Source organism: Nerophis ophidion, linkage group LG09 (assembly GCF_033978795.1).
Source record: "Nerophis ophidion isolate RoL-2023_Sa linkage group LG09, RoL_Noph_v1.0, whole genome shotgun sequence".
Taxonomy (NCBI): Eukaryota; Metazoa; Chordata; class Actinopteri; order Syngnathiformes; family Syngnathidae; genus Nerophis; species Nerophis ophidion.
In genome coordinates, this window is record NC_084619.1 from 66,470,698 (window position 1) to 66,487,428 (window position 16,731).

Below are 16,731 nucleotides of genomic sequence, written 5' to 3' on the forward strand. Positions count from 1 at the left end.
ACCACATGTGAGCAACACTGTCGCCACACCTGCATCACACCAGTCAGCTGACATAAGTTAAATCTTAATTGTACAAACCCTGTTTCTATAGGAGTTGGGAAATTGTGTTAGATGTAAATATTAACGGAATACAATGATTTGCAAATCCTTTTCAACCCATATTCAATTGAATGACAAGATATTTAATATTCAAACTCATAAACATTATACATTTTTTTGCAAATAATAATTATCTTAGAATTTCATGGCTGCAACACTTGCCAACGTAGTTGGGAAAGGACATGTTCACCACTGTGTTACATCACATTTTCTTTTAACAACACTCAATAAACATTTGGGAAATGGGGAGACACATTTTTTAAGCTTTTCAGGTGGAATTCTTTCCCATTCTTGCTTGATGTACAGCTTAAGTTGTTCAACAGTCCAAGGTCTCTGTTGTCAAAATTTTCAGTAGGAGAGAGGTCTGGACTGCAGGCCGGCCAGTGTAGTACCCGGACTCTTTAACTATGATGCCATGCTGTTGTAACACGTGGTGTGGTATTGTCTTGCTGAAATAAACAGGGGCGTCCATGATAACGTTGCTTGGATGAAAACGTATGTTGCTCCAAAACCTGTATGGACCATTCAGCATTAATGGTGCCTTCACAGATGTGTAAGTTACCCATGCCTTGGGCACTAATACACCCCCATACCATCACACATGCTGGCTTTTGAACTTTGCGCCTAAACAATCTGAATTGTTATTTTCCTCTTTGTTCTGGAGGACACCACGTCCTCTGTTTCCAAATATAATTTGAAATGTGGACTCATCAGACCACAGAACACCTTTCCACTTTACATCAGTGCATCTTAGGTGAGCTCGGGCCCAGCAAAGCCGGCGGCGTTTCAAGATATTGTTGATAAATGGGTTTGGCTTTGCATAGTACAGTTTTAACTTGCACTTACAGATGTAGCAACCAACTGTAGTTACTGACAGTGGTTTTATGAAGTGTTCCTGAGCCCATGTGGTGATATCCTTTACACACCGATGTCGGTTTTTGATGCTGTACCGCCTGAGGGATCCAAAGTCGGTAATGTCATCGCTGACGTGCAGTGATTTCTCCAGATTCTCTGACCTTTTTGATGATTTTACGGACCGTAGATGGTACAATCCCTAAATTCCTTGCAATAGCTCGTTGAGAAATGTTGTTCTAAAACTGTTCGACAATTTGCTTACAAATTGGTGACCCTCGCCCCATCCTTGTTTGTGAATTACTTAGTATTTCATGCAAGCTGCTTTTATACCCAATCATGGCACCCACCTGTTCCCAATTAGCCTGCACACCTGTGGGATGTTCCATAGAAGTGTTTGATGGGCATTCCTCAACATTATCAGTATTTATTGCCACCTTTCCCAACTTTTTTGTCACATGTTGCTGGCATCAAATTCTAAAGTTAATGATTATTTACAACTTTTTATCTACGATTTGGACTCCCTGAATGGCCTTGCCATGGAGCAGGCTTTTCTGAAGAAAATCTCCCGAAGACTCCTCAAAGATAGACGCTTTTGACCTTCCTTTTTGTCAACATCTGGAGCCGAACTTTATTGGCCTCAGCCATACAAAAACACTTCACCTCTCCCGAGTTAGTTGGGCATACGCACACACATGACCCCGACCCCTTAAATCAACACCCTCACCAACGCTTATCTCCTCTGGGGTTGTGAAATGGCTGAGCGGCGCTACAGAGCGAACAGCGGGCCTGCGCAAACCCACCCCTCCCTCTGTTGCAAGTTTGTGACAGTTTGACCCCATACTGTCAGTGTTTGACCTTTGGCTTCCTCTCAAACCATGCACATTTGTTAAGAAGCTCAACATTGACACACTACAAACAGCATGCTCCACAAACAAGTTGCAACCTGTCACTCACCATGGCTCTGAAGGTGTGGCTAAAAGAGTCATGAAGGGGCTGAGGGCTTTATGTAGCTGAGCACACCTGCTTGGACTAATTAGGCCTAATTTGGGCCAAACCATTATTGTCAGTAACTGGGTGTTGAAGTGGGACACTGGACTTTTTGAAAGTTGTGTTGTCTAAACCTGAATACACTGTGGACAAAAGTGACTGCTTTACAAATGCAAAAGTACCATGTGAATACTTTTTAGACATGTGATGGTTAAATTTACAAAAATAACTGTTTTCTTAATTTCCCCTGTCAAATTGGTCTCAGCTAGTGGGCGGGGCTATGGGCTATTTTAGTGGGGAAAATGCCATTTTTCTGCAGTCTGCTGCCTGTCACTGCCAGATGAGGTTCTCTGTCCTGACCAAGAGTTTCGGTCGTCATACATCAAACAACTACTGAGGTGATTATTTTGATGATGAGATTATGTTGTGATGTAACCGGTTAAATGAATTTTTTTTGATTGCTAATTTATTTTGCTAAATCTGTTTTGTCATTTAACTCTTTACTTTGATATATACGATGTTTGACCTTTTGATTGTAAGTATATGTATTTTGATATAATGGATTATTTATCCATCCATCCATTTTCTACCGCTTATTCCCTTTTGGGGTCGCGGGGGGCGCTGGCGCCTATCTCAGCTAAAATCGGGCGGAAGGCGGGGTACACCCTGGACAAGTCGCCACCTCATCACAGGGCCAACACAGATAGACAGACAACATTCACACTCACATTCACACACTAGGGCCAATTTAGTGTTGCCAATCAACATTATTTTGGATTATTTATATTTTGATTATTTTCAATATGCTTATTTTGATTAATTATATATAGGCCTATTTAACGCACGTCTCTTTGAAATATATTTAGAATATAAATGTAGTATATATATAATACACGATACTAATATTGCCTTTATTTATTACTGTTACAGATTGTTGGTGCTTTGTCTTCCTGTTTTGTCCACCTGACACTTTTTGGGATTTCAAATAAATGTTTGTAAACTGTTACCACTGCGTGCCTTGCCATCCTTTATTTAAAGTCCGGTTTGCAAAGGTTACATTACCTTCACCCGAGGCGGGGTGTGACAAATATATGTATTTTTAATGTGTGCCATGCTATGTGAGGTTTTTTTCCTTGGACTCAGACTAGACCTCTGCTGAGGGTCTAGCCTTGGACTTATATTTTTTTACTCCCCCCCCCCCCCCCTTTCCTAATGTCACCCTTTTCTTATCTTTTTAAGGAGCGCTGTAACCGGCTGATCCGTCGGCGGTCTCGTCTTGTCGTCCCCCCCCCCCTGTAACGTGTGTCTGCTCTTAGCGGGACTGTGCCGAAAATGTAATTTCAGTTCTGATGTGTCTTGTACATGATTTCAAAAAGCCACGGCCCCCTGACAGCCCTTCTTAACTGTCTATGTGACGTCAAGGCTTGGTTAGCCCAGAATTTTTTAATAATGAATGAGGGAAAAACGGAAATTTTAGTTTTTGACTTAGTTACTGACTTGGGACCATTGCAAAATTATGTGCGTCCCAAAGTCACCAGCCTTGGCGTCACTATAGACAGCGATTTTAAACCAGACAAGTCAATGGCGTTTTAAAATCGTGTTTTTATCACCTTCGTCTTTTAGTAAAGGTTAAACCGTGTTTATCTTTTAACCTTTTTGAACAAGTCGTGCATGCTTTTATTTCAAGTGGCCTGGACTACTGCGATGCACTTTATGCTGGCATTAGCCAAAAAGCTCTCTCCCGGTCGCAGTTAGTCCAGAACGCGGCAGCACGACTTTTAACAGGGGCCAGGAAACGCCAGCATATAACCCCAATTCTTCAGAGTTTGCACTGGCTCCCTGTTCATTTTAGAATTGATTTTAAAACATTGCTGTTTGTTTTTAAATCTTTACATGGACTGGCACCTGAATATATCTCGGACCTCATTCAAATTTACATCCTTGCGCGCGCTCTGAGGTCCGAAAGCCAGCTCCAGCTCGTGGTGCCCAAGACCAGACTTAAGACCAGGGGAGACAGGGCCTTCTCTGTGGTCGGCCCTAAGCTCTGGAACACTCTGCCCTTCCATGTTCAAACTGCTTCCACAGTGGAGTGTTTTAAGTCTCGTCTTGAGACCCACTTTTATTCTTTGGCTTTTAACACTACGTGAGTTGTGTGGTCCTCTGTCCTCTGTTGTCCTCTGTGTTTTTTATATACTTTTATTTGTATTTTACTGTTTTAATTGATTTTACCCTTTAAAATAGTTTTTAATCATATTTGTTTTTATTGGTTTTGTTTTTATTCATTTTTTTTTTTATTCAGTCATTGGTGGAGCATAATATTGTTTTTAACATGGCTGTGCAGCACTTTGGAAACGTTATTGTTGTTTAAATGTGCTATATAAATAAAGTGGATTGGATTGGAACGGACAAATAAAAATTATTCTATTTGCAAAAAAAAAAAAAAGGTTTTTGAGTTTGAACATACAATATGTTGTCTTTGTAGCATATTCATCCATCCATTTTCTACCGCTGAATATGGGTTGAAAATGATTTTCAAATCATTGTATTCCCTTAACATTTACATTTTAACACAATTTCCCAACTCATATGGAAACGGGGTTTGTAATAATCAAATAACAGTCATTTCCATTATAATATTTTCTAATATATACAGTTTGGCCACTGACAACCAAAAAAACCAAACCATTTTTCATGAGCTGTATGTTGACCATCCAGTGAGTGTAGAATAACTAGAGACATGTACCCCTTTCTGAGATCTAATTTTGTTTCCCTTCAAACGTTCACATTTGGCACGATGAGATGTGTGCTGTAGCACAAGCATGGGATAAAATGTACATATGTCCATATATACACACACAGACCATTTATCATAATACTGCACTGTAGCTTTTTTCGATGAGGTAATGTGAGTTAACGCTCCCTCCTGTCTCCACCAGACTCCCTCGGGATCGGTGTGACCGGCGTCAGCCTCGGCATCGCCAGCTCATCTTTCCTCGACTCCTTTTCCCACCACCATCCCCTGGGCCACTGGCCAATCAGGGATGAGGAGCTCCACGCCCCGCTCCCAGGTTAGTAGGCAGAAGCAGCCGAGCCACACAACCATTTCTGTCCAGTAACAAATGGAAACTGGTCTTCCCCCCCCTGTCCCGTAGCTCCAGTGGGGCCCATGTCCGTCCCGCCTCGGTCTCACAGCCGGGGGGGCTTCTCATCCAGACTCAGCAGACCTGGACTGTAGCCACTTTTCTTTGTATACGCTCCACTACAAAGGTCTATTTTTGTATTTTCAGTCAGCTCTCGCGGCTGCCAAAACAAACCAGCAACACTTCAACCTGCAAGGGGTGTGCGCGTTTAACTGTGACGAAGCAGGGAACACAACAAACAAGACTAAACTGAAAACTAACCTTTTAGTACTGTATTTTGTATCAAATAAAATGGTGGCGTGTTTATAAGTGGATTGTGCGCTGATGCAGCAGCTGCCGTCTCAAGATAGCCGCTTAAAAGCGGGAAGCACCAGCGGGACCACACAATGCAGAGAAGGCAGGTAAAGATATGTTGACTGGGTGAAAGAAGGAGGCACCAGTGTGACCCCAGGATGCAGGTAAGGTAGGTAATGTGCAGGTAAAGATATGTTGAATGGGTGATGGCAGGAAGCACCAGCGTGTATGTGTGACAAAAAGAAGCACCAGTGTGACCCCAGGATGCAGGGAAGGTAGGTAACGTGCAGGTAAAGATATGTTGTCTGGGTGATGGCAGGAAGCACCAGCGTGTATGGGTGACAGAAAGAAGCACCAGTGTGACCCCAGGATGCAGGGAAGGTAGGTAATGTGCGGGTAAAGAGATGTTGAATGGGTAAAGGCAGGAAACACCAGCAAAAGTCGGTCCCGTCCATCGCTGCTTGCCGCTTTAATTTCTTCTGTTATTTGTATTATCTTCTGCGTGTTCTCTCCTGAACAAAACGCTGTTGTATCATCCGCGAATAATAAACATTTTTGGTCCAGAGGTAGTAAAGATTTTGGCAAAACGAGGATGGTAAGTTATTCTTTTGGTTTCGCTGTATTTTTTATTTACATTTATTGCACCAGCGGGTGTGTCCGTGCGCCTGCGGGTCATGGAATCTAGCAGCAGAGTGTGTCAAATACGGCCGCAAATTTATTGCACAAAAGTTGGAAAAATGCAGATTTTGAGCAAGAATAATAACTTTATTGTTCTACGATGATAAAAAAACAAGACAAAAGTGCAAATCTATCTCAAACAAACAATTAAAATGAACAGGCATGAAGTAATGTTTCCCCCAGCTCACTTCTTCTTTCCTTTTAGTGATTTTTGGGGTTTTCCTTTTTTTTTGCAGTACTTGGCCTCCAGGCCGGATAGGAAACCGTCGAAGCTCTCCACTCTGGACTTTTGTCTTTGCTGCAAAGTATCAAATGGAGGTTTTAAATGGAGAAAAGCTAGCAGACTAAAACATGTAATGTTACCTGGATCATCATGGCCAGACCATTATCTTCCTCGTCCAGTCCGACCTCGTCCAGACCCAGCTCTCTCTTCAGCTCCTCTGCTTCCTGTTTCTCTCTGTCAGCCTAGTGGTGTGGATCACATCATTAAAGAAACTGGACATAGATTCTCGTGTTTGTTCCGACTGCCTCACCCTCCTCTTCCGAGCCCTGCTCTTTTTATTGCTCTCCTTAGTGAAGGCGGAAAACTCCGGGACCTCCTTGCTCCGGATGGCGTCCCAGATGATGTCACACAGCCTGGGTTCCTCTTCCTGGGAGCTGAAGAAGGCACACTCCATGATGATGTCCAAGTCCCCCTGGTGCTGCGTGTACAGCTTGAGTAAGTCTGCCTTCTCCTCCTCAGAGCCCTTGTATTTCCTCTCAAAGTCAATGATTTTCTGCCGGCTGATCTAAGGGAACAGACAGACCAGATTGTTGTAGTGTCCGCCTCTCATCCACAGGATTCCTTCAAAGCAGGGGTGTCAAACTACTTTGCATTGAGGGCCACGTTGCAGATGTGGCTGCCCGCTTGTAACTATGGCTGGGCGATATGGTCTTTTATTAATATCTCGATATTTTCAGGCCATATCGCGATACACCATATACAGTGGGGCAAAAAAGTATTTAGTCAGCCACCGATTGTGCAAGTTCTCCCACTTAAAATGATGACACAGGTCTGTAATTTTCATCATAGGTACACTTCAACTGTGAGAGACAGAATGGGGAAGAAAAATCCCAGAATTCAAATTGTAGGAATTTTAAAGAATTTATTTGTAAATTATGGTGGAAAATAAGTATTTGGTCAAACATTTTAAACCAGGGATGTCAAACTCAAATAAAGAACGGGCCAAAATTTAAAACTGAATGAAGCCGCGGGCCGAGGTTGAACAAATTAATCCTTTAATAGGGACCCAAACAACTTTTGCATTAAATATTGACCAACCAAGGCTTATATAACTTTATAGTGACATGCACAATCGAGTTTTAAATAATAATAATTAAAAATGATCAATGGCATATCCATCCATCCATCCCATCCATCCATCTTCTTCCGCTTATCCGAGGTCGGGTCGCGGGGGCAGCAGCCTAAGCAGGTAAGCCCAGACTTCCCTCTCCCCAGCCACTTCGTCTAGCTCTTCCCGGGGGATCCCGAGGCGTTCCCAGGCCAGCCGGGAGACATTGTCTTCCCAACGTGTCCTGGGTCTTCCCCCGTGGCCTCCTACCGGTTGGACGTGCCCTAAACACCTCCCTCGGGAGGCGTTCGGGTGGCATCCTGACCAGATGCCCGAACCACCTCATCTGGCTCCTCTCGATGTGAAGGAGCAGCGGCTTTACTTTGAGTTCCCCCCGGATGGCAGAGCTTCTCACCCTATCTCTAAGGGAGAGACCCGCCACATGGCGGAGGAAACTCATTTCGGCCGCTTGTACCCGTGATCTTATCCTTTCGGTCATGACCCAAAGCTCATGACCATAGGTGAGGATGGGAACGTAGATCGACCAGTAAATTGAGAGCTTTGCCTTCCGGCTCAGCTCCTTCTTCACCACAACGGATCGGTACAACGTCCGCATTACTGAAGACGCCGCACCGATCCGCCTGTGGATCTCACGATCCACTCTTCCCCCACTCGTGAACAAGACTCCTAGGTACTTGAACTCCTCCACTTGGGGCAGGGTCTCCTCCCCAACCCGGAGATGGCACTCCACCCTTTTCCGGGAGAGAACGGCATATCATATAAAATAAAAATACAAATTGAATGCCTCTTTTCGGCGGTGGGGTTGAGGTGGACGGGGTTTGGTGATAGCGGGGGGTGTATATTGTAGCGTCCTGGAAGAGTTAGTGATGCAAGGGGTTCTGGGTATTTGTTCAGTTGTGTTTATGTTGTTACGGTGCGGATGGATGTTCTCCCGAAATGTGTTTGTCATTCTTGTTTGCTGTGGGTTCACAGTGTGGCGTATATTTGTAATAGTGTTAAAGTTGTTTATACGGCCACCCTCAGTGTGATCTAAAGGCTTTTGACAAAGTATGCCTTGCATACACTTGTGTGTATGAGCCGCATATATTATGTGAGTGGGCCGGCACCGTGTTTGTATAGAGGAAAAGCGGACGTTGCGACATGTAGAGAACGCCAAATGCAGTGCTTTTACGGCACGCCCCCAATATTATTGTCCGGGTGGAAATCGGGAGGAATTCGGGAGGGGCACTGAACTTCGGGAGTCTCCCGGGAAAATCGGGAGGGTTAACGAGTATGAATATTAGTGGTGTTACAGCGGCGGGCCAGCTCTAATGTTAATTTGATATTGCCTCAAGGGCCAAATGAAATTACACGGCGGGCCAGAGTTTGACACCCATGATTTAAACCTCTCACTGATGGATGGAGGTTTTGGCTCAAAATCTCACGATACATGGCCCCGTTCATTCTTTCCTTAACACGGATCAATCGTCCTGTCCCCTTAGCAGAAAAACAGCCCCAAAGCATGATGTTTCCACCCCCATGCTTCACAGTAGGTATGGTGCTCTTGGGATGCAACTCAGTATTCTTCTTCCTCCAAACACCACGAGTTGAGTTTATACCAAAAACTTCTATTTTGGTTTCATCTGACCACATGACATTCTCCCAATCCTCTGCTGTATCATCCATGTATCCATTTTGGTATAAACTCAACTCGTCGTGTTTGGAGGAAGAAGAATACTGAGTTGCATCCCAAGAACACCAAACCTACCGTGAAGCATGGGGGTGGAAACATCATGCTTTGAGGCTGTTTTTCTGCTAAGGGGACAGGACTATTGATCCGTGTTAAGGAAAGAATGAATGGGGCCATGTGTCGTGAGATTTTGAGCCAAAACGCCCTTCCATCAGTGAGAGATTTGAATGGTTGACCAAATACATATTTTCCACCATCATTTACAAATAAATTCTTTAAAATTCCTACAATGTGAATTCCTGGATTTTTTTTTACATTCTGTCTCTCACAGTTGAAGTGTACCTATGATGAAAATTACAGACCTCTGTCATCATTTTAAGTGGGAGAACTTGCACAATCGCTGGCTGACTAAATACTTGTTGGCCCCACCGTATATCTGGATATATATGGTGGATATTCTTCTTCATACTGCATTAATTCATGCTACTTTTAACCTTTCATGCAGAGAGGGAAATCACAACTACCGTATTTCCTTGAATTGCCGCCGGGTATATAGTATGCGCCTGCTTAGAATTACTGCCGGGTCAAACTTTTTCCGTAAAATAATTAGCGCATGCTTAGCATTACCGCCGGCTCAAGATTAACGCCGGGTCAAACTCCTTTCGCAAAATATTATTCTTATTAGCGCATGTCTAGAATTTCCGCCGGGTCAAACTCGTCACGTCACGAGTGACACTTCACCTGTCATCATTTTCAAAATGGAGGAGGCAGATTTCAGTCATTTGAAATCGCATAAAGGGAAGAAGATTAAGAGCTATTCAGTAGGATTTAAGGTCCAAACTATTGAATATGCTAAAAAGAACAGTAAGCAGCTATGTTTTATTAATATACCGTAGCTGCGTGTGTCAAATATGAGTCATCACCAGCCGAAAATGCACAATAAAGAAGGAAAAAACATATATACGTCGCACTGGAGTATAAAATGTATGTTTGACACCTGTGCTTTAGAGACTTACCTTGGGGAAGACCAGCCTCCAGTAGTCGCTCCAGCAGCGGTCCTGACTCAGGGCATCAGACTCTTCACACACCAAGCCCTGCTCGTCATAAATGGCCCTCTGCTCCTCGTCGCTCAGCACGGCATACACCTTTCCTAACAACTGCAAGAGAACGTAACAAACAGGTGAGCGCGGGCTTTTTGCTCCCTCAGTTGCTAGTAATGTCTTCTAGCAAACTTAAAACATCATCGAAAGACTTTTGCTACTAATGTGGATATACTATGATGTCTTCTAGCAAACTTAAAACTAGAAATGTCCGATAATTGCTTTTTTGCCGATATCCGATATTGTCCAACTCTTAACTACCGATTCCGATATCAACCGATACCGATATATACAGTGGTGGAATGAACACATTATTATGCCTAATTTTGTTCGCTGGATGCATTAAACAATGTAACAAGGTTTTCCAAAATAACTCAAGTTATGGAAAAAAATGCCAACATGGCGCTGCCATATTTATTATTGAAGTCACAGAGTGCATTATTTTTTTTAACATGCCTCAAAACAGCAGCTTGGAATTTGGGACGTGCTCTCCCTGAGAGAGCATGAGGAGGTGGGCGGGGTAGGGTTGAGTTGGGGAAGCTGGGGTGTATGCTGTAGAGTCCCGGAAGAGTTAGTGCTGCAAGGGGTTCTGGGTATTTGTTCTGTTGTGTTATGGTGCGGATGTTCTGCCAAAATGTGTTTGTCATTCTTGTTTGGTGTGGGTTCACAGTGTGGCGCATATTAGTAACAGTGTTAAAGTTGTTTATTTGCCCACCTTCACTGTGACCTGTATGGCTGCTGACTAAGTATGCCTAGCATTGACTTGTGTATGAAAAGCCGTAGATAGTATGTGATTGGACCGGCACGCAAAGGCAGTGCTTTTAAGGGTTATTGACGCTCTGTAGGTCTCGCTACGTCCGTGTACCACTCCGTACAGCGGTGTTTTAAAAAGTCCTAAATTTTACTTTTTGAAACAGATACCGATAATTTCCGATATTACATTTTAAAGTATTATCGGCTGATAATGTCGGCAGTCCGATATTATTGGACATCTCTACTTAAAACAATATCAAGAGACTGTTGCTATTAATGTGGACATTCTATGATGTGTTCTAGCAAACTTAAAACATTATCCAAAGACTGTCACAAACATTTTTTTAAATAAATGTTTTTTAAATGCAGACAAATGACTGCAGCTATCAAGACTATGTACCTAATGAAGTGGCCAGTGTTGCTTCAGCCTGCGCTAAAAGTGTGTTTTGCCGGGTAAAACATTTTAATATTCAGGTTAAAATAGTACAAACCCTGTTTCCATATGAGTTGGGAAATTGTGTTAGATGTAAATATAAACAGAATACAATGATTTGCAAATCCTTTTCAACCCATATTCAGTTGAATATGCTACAAAGACAACATATTTGATGTTCAAACTGATAAACATTTTTTTTTGCAAATAATCATTAATTTTAGAAATTGATGCCAGCAACACATGACAAAGAAGTTGGGAAAGGTGGCAATAAATGCTGATAAAGTTGAGGAATGCTCATCAAACACTTATTTGAAACATCCCACAGGTGTGCAGGCTAATTGGGAACAGGTGGGTGCCACGATTGGGTATAAAAGCAGCTTCCCAAAAAATGCTCAGTCTTTCACAAGAAAGGATGGGGTGAGGTACACCCCTTTGTCCACAACTGCGTGAGCAAATAGTCAAACAGTTTAAGAACAATGTTTCTCAAAGTGCAATTACAAGAAATTTAGGGATTTCAACATCTACAGTCCATAAAATCATCAAAAGGTTCAGAGAATCTGGAGAAATCACTCCACGTAAGCGGCATAGCCGGAAACCAACATTGAATGACCGTGATCTTCGATCCCTAAGACGGTACTGTATCAAAAACCGACATCAATCTCTAAAGGACATCACCAAATGGGCTCAGGAACGCTTCAGAAAACCACTGTCACTAAATACAGTTGGTCGCTACATCTGTAAGTGCAAGTTGAAGGTCTACTATGCAAAACGAAAGCCATTTATCAACAACATCCAGAAATGTCGCTGGCTTCTCTGGGCCCGAGACCATCTAAGATGGACTCATGCAATGTGGAAAAAGTGTTCTGTGGTCTGACGAGTCCACATTTCAAATGTTTTAGTTTTTGGAAACTGTGTCCTCCTGAACAAAGAGGAAAAGAACCATCTGGATTGCTATAGGCGCAAAGTTGAAAAGCCAGCATCTGCTATGGTATGGGGGTGCATTAGTGCCCAAGACATGGGTAACTTACAAATCTGTGAAGGCACCATTAATGCTGAAAGGTACATACAGGTTTTGGAGCAACATGTTGCCATCCAAGCAACGTTTTCATGGACCCTGCTTATTTCAGCAAGACAAGTGTTACAACAGCATGGCTTCGTAAAAAAAAAAAAAAAAAAAAAGAGTGCGGGTACTTTCCTAGCCCGCCTGCAGTCCAGACCTGTCTGTCATCGAAAATGTGTGGCGCGTTATGAAGCGTAAAATACAACAGCGGAGACCCCGGACTGTTGAACGACTGAAGCTCTACATAAAACAGGAATGGGAAAGAATTCCACTTTCGAAGCTTCAACAATTAGTTTCCTCAGTTCCCAAACGTTTATTGAGTGTCGTTAAAAGAAAAGGTGATGTAACACAGTGGTGAACATGCCCTTTCCCAACTACTTTGGCACGTGTAGCAGCCATGAAATTCGTTTATATTTACATCTAACACAATTTCCCAACTCATATGGAAACGGGGTTTGTAGTTTGGGCTATGAAGCTCGTAGCTGCATTTAAAGGCTGCAAGAGCGAGGTTACCTGGAACTTCTCAGTGGCATTGGGGTCCTCAGGAGCGCGGTCCGGGTGCACTTTAAGCGACAACTTGTAGTAACCTCTGCGGATCTCTGCCTCCGTGGCCTCCTTGTGGACGCCGAGCACCTGGTACAAGCCCCCCGCCTTGAACAGCTCCTGACACCGCTCCAGCAAACCCATCCTGTCGACGCTTGCTTTCGTTACACGCTCCGAAATAAGTTCGATAATGTCTGTTTTAAAACTCCTTTGTCTTCCTGCTGCTGTTGTTGGGACACTTTTGGCGCGCTCGTCTGTCACACACATCCGCATGTACACCAACGTGCTGACGTAATAGTCAAACGTAATGTTCTATTGGTTACAGCGACCTTTGACGTCATATAGACGGGACATACTCTCTTTTGACGGATTTTTTTGGTATTTTTTTGTAAACCGCTATTTATAATATGCAACATTTACATATGAGCAAATAAATAATAATAATAATAATAATCAAAATAAGTACAGAAACAATACAACACAGCACCAGGGGATTGTAAACTCAATAAAGCTAGGTTGTCAACATGTTTTATCCGCCCCGCGGGATGAGTTTGCTAAAAATAAAAATGAGCCAAAATGTTTGATTGAAAGAAACGTCTGTTCTAAATGTGTCCAGTAGATGTCACAATTCTGTGCAAGCAACTCACGGTTTGGTGTTAGCGGAGGTGTATAATGAACCCCGGAATAGTCAGGGATGCATGGGATTCTGGATATTTGTTCTGTTGTGTTTATGTTGTGTTACAGTGCCTCCCGAAATGTGTTTGTCATTCTTTTTTGGTGTAGGTTCACAGTGTGGCGCATATTTGTAACAGTGTTAAAGTTGTTTATACGGCCACCCTCAGTGTGACCTGTCTGGCTGTTGACCAAGTATGTTGCATTCACTTATGTGTGTGTAAAAAGCGGTAGATATCATGTGATTAGGCCGGCACGCAAAGGCAGTGCCTTTATGGTTTATTGGCGCTCTGTACTTCTCCCTACGTCCGTGTACACAGCGGCGTTTTTAAAAAGTCATAAATTTTACATTTGAAACCGATAATTCTCGTTATTACATTTTAAAGCATTTATCGGCCGATAATATTGTCAGTCCGATATTATCGGACATCCCTAATAACGACAAGTAAAGATATAGTACTATTAACCGCAACATGTAAGTCTAGGCACCAGCGCCCCCCGCAACCCCGGTAGAAAATGGATGGATGGATGTAAGTGTAAAAAAACCCAAAAACATTATAATTTGTACATTTTCCGAATGATGCCTGTTCTATTTTTAGACAAAGCACACAGTCTGAAGTTGTCTTTATTGTTAAGTTATCGTGCCGTGATTTAACCAGTCCGGCCCACTTGGGGCCCCCCATCTTAAGTGAGTTTGACACCCCTGCAATAAAGTAACTAAAATAGAATGCAATATATGTGTGTGTGTATGTGTGTGTATATATATATATATATATATATATATATATATATATATATATATATATATATATTAATCGATCAATGTTTATTTATATAGCCCTAAATCACAAGTGTCTCAAAGGGCTGCACAAACCACGACATCCTCGGTAAAGCCCACAAAAGAGCAAGGAAAAACTCACACCCAATGGGACGTCGGTGACAATGATGACTATGAGAAACCTTGGAGAGGACCGCATATGTGGGCAACCCCCCAGAGGACCGAAAGCAATGGATGTCGAGCGGGTCTATATATATATATATATATATATATATATATATATATATATATATATATATATATATATATATGTATATATATATATATATATATGTATATATATATATATGTATGTATATATATATGTATGTATATATGTATGTATGTATATATATATATATATATATATATATATATATATATACATATGTATATATGTATGTATATATGTATGTATATATATGTATGTATATATATGTATATATATATATGTGTATATATATGTGTATATATATATGTGTATATGTATGTATATATTTATACATATATATATGTGTATGTATATATGTGTATATATATGCATGTATATGTATATGTGTATGTATATGTTTATACATATATATATTTACATGTATGTATATATGTGTATATATATGTATGTATATGTATATGTGTATGTATATGTTTATACATATATATATTTACATGTATATGTGTATATATATATATATATATGTGTATGTATATATATATATGTATATGTGTATGTACATGTATATGTGTATGTATATGTATGTATATATTTATACATATATATATATATACATGTGTATATGTGTATATATATATATATATATATATATATATATATATATATATATATATATATATATATATATATGTATATGTATATATGTAACAAAATGTAAAGCCATAGGCTCACACAAGTTCCTGTAAATAATCCAAATTTGGATCTGCTCATCATAGTCTACCAAGTGAGACCTGCACTGTTACCATGTCCATTTCTCAGATGATATCATTGTGTCAGGCTTGCCCCTGACAGTTTGGTTATGTTTTAGGTTTTCCTCTGCTTGTGTAGTATTTCCTGTCTTTAGTTCCTGTCAGTGCTCTTATTTTGGTTCAGTTTCCTGTTTGTCTCCCTGAGTGCTGTGTCCCCTCAGCTGCGGCTGATTGGCACCTGGCCACACCTGGTGTCAATCAGCCCGCTCCTATTTAGACCTGTTTTCTCCTCCAGGCAGTGCTGGATTATTGTCGTGTCGTGTCAATGTCATTTCTACTGGTCGTTCCTACTGGTCGTTTCATTGCAGCGTAGCGGTAAGCTATATCCGGTAGCTGTTTCTAGCTTACTGTCTTTTGTTCCCTGCTTCCAGTTTGTTTGTTCATAGCCAAGTTTGTTATCCGCCTCATGCTCACCTTTTGTTAGTACCCTTTTGTTTGTTCTTGTTCTAGTATTTTAATTAAATCATGCCTGCCTCCTTCTCTGCATCTCAGGGTTCGTCACCAACAAACTCTTACACATTGTTGATGACTTAGTAGGCTTATAGCAACCCAACCTAACCCCTCCGCATCCCACCCCCCGGATTGTAAATAATGTAAATAATTCAATGTAAATACTCTGATGCTTAACTTGTGCGACCCCAAAAGGGACAAGCGGTAGAAAATGGATGGATGGATGACTGTGTTATGCTGATAGTATATATTTGTACCATGATTTGATTAACGTGGATCCTGACTTAAACAAGTTGAAAAACCTACTGGGGTGTTACCAATTAGTGGTCAATTGTACAGAATATGTACTGTACTGTGCAATCTACTAATAAAAGTTTCAATCAATCAAACCTCTGAGCTATTGAGTCTAGCATTTTGGACTTTCTCCAACAAAAAACAAAACAAAACAGAACTAACGTGAGATAATTGACAGAAAAGCAACATAAACCACTAATGGAATTACAATTTAAATGTTGACAGTACTGCAAAACAAATAATGAAGCAGCCAGATTTTCACGAATCGGCGGCCCCGTCATTCTGACCTGAAAGCGTAGCTTAGCAGACCCATTGCCGTGTAAAGTGAAGGGTGTTAACTCGACGAAAACATCGACCCTGGAGGGAATGTCTGGCCTGTGCTCCTCCACTAGGGTCTGCACCGGAGCAGAACATCAGGACAGGTGTAACATTATTACCTGTCGCTTTTTCTAACTCATTAGGCAGATTTGAATATTCATTATTTAAATGTGTGGGCTTTACGGTGGCAGAGATGTTAGTGCGTCTGCCTCACAATACGAAGGTCCTGCAGT

At 41.6% G+C, this 16,731-nt stretch overlaps 2 protein-coding genes across 6 annotated transcripts in view; one reads left to right on the top strand and one right to left on the bottom strand.

The window, feature by feature from the left end:
- The window catches only part of fam149b1 (family with sequence similarity 149 member B1), a 29,789-nt gene extending 24,396 nt beyond the window's left edge, over nucleotides 1–5,393 (top strand). For all 5 annotated transcript variants that reach the window (XM_061911611.1, XM_061911615.1, XM_061911616.1 and 2 more), the window contains 2 exons: nucleotides 4,878–5,009; nucleotides 5,094–5,393. In XM_061911611.1, the coding sequence (XP_061767595.1) occupies nucleotides 4,878–5,009; nucleotides 5,094–5,176 (215 nt within the window). In that variant the 3' untranslated portion in view covers nucleotides 5,177–5,393. The remainder of the gene's footprint in view (nucleotides 1–4,877; nucleotides 5,010–5,093) is intronic.
- A 726-nt stretch (nucleotides 5,394–6,119) lies between these two features.
- Nucleotides 6,120–13,270, bottom strand: dnajc9 (DnaJ (Hsp40) homolog, subfamily C, member 9). Its single transcript, XM_061911617.1, has 5 exons — nucleotides 12,937–13,270; nucleotides 10,091–10,231; nucleotides 6,587–6,841; nucleotides 6,417–6,518; nucleotides 6,120–6,351 (listed from the first exon to the last, which is right to left on the bottom strand). The coding sequence occupies exons 1-5, from the start codon at nucleotides 13,237–13,239 to the stop codon at nucleotides 6,238–6,240; spliced, it is 915 nt and encodes a 304-aa protein (XP_061767601.1). The 5' UTR covers nucleotides 13,240–13,270; the 3' UTR covers nucleotides 6,120–6,237.
- Between the last annotated feature and the right edge of the window lie 3,461 nt (nucleotides 13,271–16,731).

What these genes read in the sequence shown, in the direction of transcription:
- dnajc9 (XM_061911617.1), bottom strand. Translation starts at nt 13,239, where the DNA reads ATGCGGATGTGTGTGACAGACGAGCGCGCCAAAAGTGTCCCAACAACA. An exon ending in ATGCCACTGAGAAGTTCCAG is followed by an intron (nt 10,232 to 12,936) that starts GTAACCTCGCTC and finishes GTTCTCTTGCAG; the next exon opens with TTGTTAGGAAAGGTGTATGC. An exon ending in GCAGGGCTCGGAAGAGGAGG is followed by an intron (nt 6,519 to 6,586) that starts GTGAGGCAGTCG and finishes CCACACCACTAG; the next exon opens with GCTGACAGAGAGAAACAGGA.